General features: G+C 40.2%; 1 protein-coding gene across 1 annotated transcript; it reads left to right on the top strand.

Moving 5' to 3' along the window:
• Positions 1-1,369: 1,369 nt before the first annotated feature.
• LOC102857984 (60S ribosomal protein L35-like) lies at positions 1,370-1,924 on the top strand. The gene is made up of 2 exons (XM_006895277.1): positions 1,370-1,457; positions 1,755-1,924. Exons 1-2 carry the CDS (start codon positions 1,370-1,372, stop codon positions 1,922-1,924), a joined length of 258 nt encoding a protein of 85 aa, XP_006895339.1.
• The last annotated feature ends 1,844 nt before the right edge of the window (positions 1,925-3,768 follow it).

The following is a 3,768-nucleotide window of genomic DNA, read 5'->3' as shown; positions in this document are numbered from 1 at the left end:
TCCAAGGAGCAGCCCAGTTTAACCCTTTCCAGTATAAATCTGTTTGTTTTCCTAGCAGTCTCATGGTACCCTCAATACTCTTCTCCAACACCAAAGCTCAAAGGCATCAATTCTCCTTCTATCCTCCTTAGTCATTGTCCAACTCTCTGATGCATAACAGTGATTGTAAAGACCATGGCCTGTATCAGACACACCTTAGTCTCCAGACTAATTTACTATTACATATATGAAAAAATTATATATAAAGGCACACATGAACATATACATACAATATTTTCTATAACTTTTTATAAACAGAACTATAATCATCTGAGCAAAGCTGCAACACATTTCAGCATACTTCAGTAAAATGATTCATTCATTCTTTAATTCATTAATTTATTTAAAAGTTCTTTCCAAGTGACAGGAGTTAACAGACATTGTAGATGGAGAATTAAACCAGCTAGTTCAAGTTCTTGGTGAAATGGAGGGAGGTGTATGCTTGGTCATTTCCTATATACTGACTGGTCTTTTCATCTCCTTCCTTATTCTACTCTCTCCCTCCTCCCAAGAGAGAGGCCACCCAAAAGAGATGCTGTGGTTTTGCACCACCCAAGAGAGGTGTCATGTGCTTCTCTCATATTCTACAAAAGACCTAGTACTCAGTGATACTAAGGATTATCCTCAGAGATATTAAGGGTATCAGCGATCAAATGATTGTCTGATTCGAAGTAGCCAATGCCAGTCCACCTCAGATTACGAATGCCTAGAGTATTAATTTTTATGCATCCCATTTCTTTTTTTTCAGTGTTTAATTTTCCTAAATTAATACTTCATACATTCTACCTTCCAATTATTAGTGGATGTTTGCAGCTGTTCTTCCTCATTTTGTGGTGTCTTCCAATTCTGACGGCGCTCCCTCCATTGCTATATATCTGTCTTTTTCTGTTATTCACAGGGTTTTCAAAGGTCTGTTATTTCAGAGGTAGCTGGCCAATCCTTTTTCCTGTTATTGTTGAATACTACTGAGATGGAACCCACCCATAGAGCTGACCCTCCAGCAGGTTTTCAGAGACAGTAAATCACACAGAAGAATGCCCACCTTTCTCCCATTGCGCACGCAGTTAGTGATTTGAACTGCATATCTTTGTATTAAAAGTACAATTCTTTCCCATTAAGCTACCACAGCTCCCTAATCACCAGAAAACTTTCTCCTAATCTGTTTTAATCTGACAGTTTCACTTATTACAGTAATTCTCAAACAAGCACTGTAACCATAAGAACAGACGATAAACAAGCAAGCATATATATCTTTAAAGCTATTAAGAGTGCCAATATGTGCTTACTCTTGGGCTTAGATCAGGCGACAGCCAGGTTCTATCGCTCAGCCATGGCCAAAATCAAGGCTTGGGACCTTTGCAGCAAGGAGGAGGAGGAACCTTTAAAACAGTTGTACGAAGTGGAGCTCTGGTGGCCTTGTGGCAAGAAGCTGCACTGCAATCCCAGAGGTATGTGGTTCAAATCCACCAGATGCTCTGCTGGAGAAGGAAGGGCCATCTCCTCCTGTACCAGTCAGATCCGATTTGACGGGGTGCACACACACACACACCAGTCAGATCCTATTTGACAGGGTGTACACACACATTCTTTAAAAAAAAACACAAACAAACAGCTGTACGATCTGAAAGTGGTGCTTTCCCGGCTGCGTCTCTAAGCTCTCCAAAATCCGAGTTGTCTGAAAATCCATTGCCTGTGTTCTCACTGTTATTAACCAGACTCAGAAGGCCAACTTAAGGGCAAGGAGTGCAAACACCTGGGTCTGCGGCCCAAGAAAACACGTGCCATGCGCCAAAGGCTCAACAAGCACGAGGAGAACCTGACGACCAAGAAGAGGCAGCGAAAAGAGCGCCTGTACCCACTGCAGAAATATGCAGTCAAGGCCTGAACTTCTTAAATAAATAAAACACAAAACTAAAAAAAAAAAGAAGAGTGCCAATATGCAATTCATTCCATCAGTACAGGAAACTGAAATGTTACACCCCTAAGGGTAAGGACAAGCAAATAAATGTACAGATGTCATCATGGTACATCTCAACATCAAGGAAACAAATATCCTCACCACTGGCCAATACATCATGGAGAAAATAAGTAGAATTAGTTTGGATGTCACTTCCTACATACCCAGACCTCATCCCATGACGAGCTGTAAATCACATGATTGGATATTATAATTTTTTCAAGTGGAAAACCAAGTGCTTCAGTGTATAAGACATAAGTCTCCACCAATTTGTAGGAAATGGCTTTCTCCATCAGCACATACCCTTTCTTCTATCTTCCTCCCTCCTTCCTTATAAATCCCCATTGTCTTGGAAGAGGCTCCATTTCCTGCCATATTTGAAAAGTCTGTCTTTTATATTAGTACAGATTAGTGATCAGTAGACCTTCATCTTACTTGGATCCACAATTAATACCTTTGGTACCAGCACTCAAGAAATCAAAAGATGAGTTTCACTGGGAAAATCTGCTGTCAGGGACCTCTGCAGAGAACTAAAGAGCAATGATGTTATTGTAAAGACTAAGGTACACCAGATCCCAGCAATCTTAGTATGTCCTAGAGTAAACGAACTGAATATACAAACAAAGCCAACTCTCTTTTCAATGATCTGTAGGAAGCCTGACATTCCTAACCATTTCTGCATAAAGACAGTTAGCTAGGAATACACTTAAAAATGAGGGAGGACTGAAAGTTCAAAGCAACAGGAAATAGGCACACCTTCAGATACTTGATTTATCAGGAAGTGGTAATTTTCTACAAGACTTCTACTTGGGTAGATGTGAATGGAAAATAAGCCAGATACACAGTTTGATTTCCACTACTGGTTTTGTCTATTTGATTTTTAATCAGATTTTTTTTTTAAACTGGGAAGAACTTTCTCTGATTCAATTCTCCCTCTTTATAAAGAAGAGAAGGCTCGGGGAGAGATCCTCACTGCATCCAGATCTTACAACTTGTCTCAGGCAGGCGCAGGAGTAAGTCACATGCTTCCCAGTGCAGAGATCATTTCTTTCCCCAGGGTTGTGTGCCTTGGAGAGTCATGTCTCCAATGGTTTCATAGTCTTTCTAGTTCCTCTTATTCCTTTTTCCTTTCTGCTTTTGCATTACTTCAGGCAACCAGAGATAGGTCTGAGTCTCACAGAACTCCCTTTGCAAATGAACACCACCCTTGAATGGCAAACTCTATTCTATAAAATAGGACTACCTTCCATCCCTCTATTCTGATAAAACTCATTGCCATGGAGTTGGAACAAACTCCTAGTTGATCTGCCAGTGGGATTTCTGAGGCTATAAATCTATTCTGATTAGGACTGTGATAAAAAGAAATGAGACCCTAGCCATCAAGAAATCCTACTTTCCTTGAAGAAAATCTAAGAGTTGGGATCTCAAGGAGGGAGAGTGTTCCTCAGAGGCAAAGATGATGAATCTTCTGTGTCATTTATTTTGGGCATGTTGCTAGGAGAGGCTATTCTTTAGAAAGGGACATTATGCTTAGAAAAGTGAAGGATCGGTGAAAGGGAAGGATCCTCAACCAGATAAGTTGGCAAAGTGACTGAAAAAATGAGTTCAAGTGTTTTAGAGATGATGAAGACGGCACGATATAAAACAGCATTCAGATCTGTTTATCATGATGTCACTATGAGCGATATTCAACACCACCTAAATAACAACAGGCAGAATAATTTGGAAATGGACAGTGGTGATTCGCTGTACAATATGATGAATGCAGTCAA

Source organism: Elephantulus edwardii, unplaced genomic scaffold (assembly GCF_000299155.1).
Source record: "Elephantulus edwardii isolate Elephantulus edwardi_28Jun2011 unplaced genomic scaffold, EleEdw1.0 scaffold00163, whole genome shotgun sequence".
NCBI classification, from domain to species: Eukaryota; Metazoa; Chordata; class Mammalia; order Macroscelidea; family Macroscelididae; genus Elephantulus; species Elephantulus edwardii.
The sequence above is the reverse complement of the archived record's forward strand: the minus strand, read 5'-3'. Positions and strand labels throughout refer to the sequence as shown.

What these genes read in the sequence shown, in the direction of transcription:
- LOC102857984 (XM_006895277.1), top strand. Translation starts at nt 1,370, where the DNA reads ATGGCCAAAATCAAGGCTTGGGACCTTTGCAGCAAGGAGGAGGAGGAA. An exon ending in AGTGGAGCTCTGGTGGCCTT is followed by an intron (nt 1,458 to 1,754) that starts GTGGCAAGAAGC and finishes GTTATTAACCAG; the next exon opens with ACTCAGAAGGCCAACTTAAG.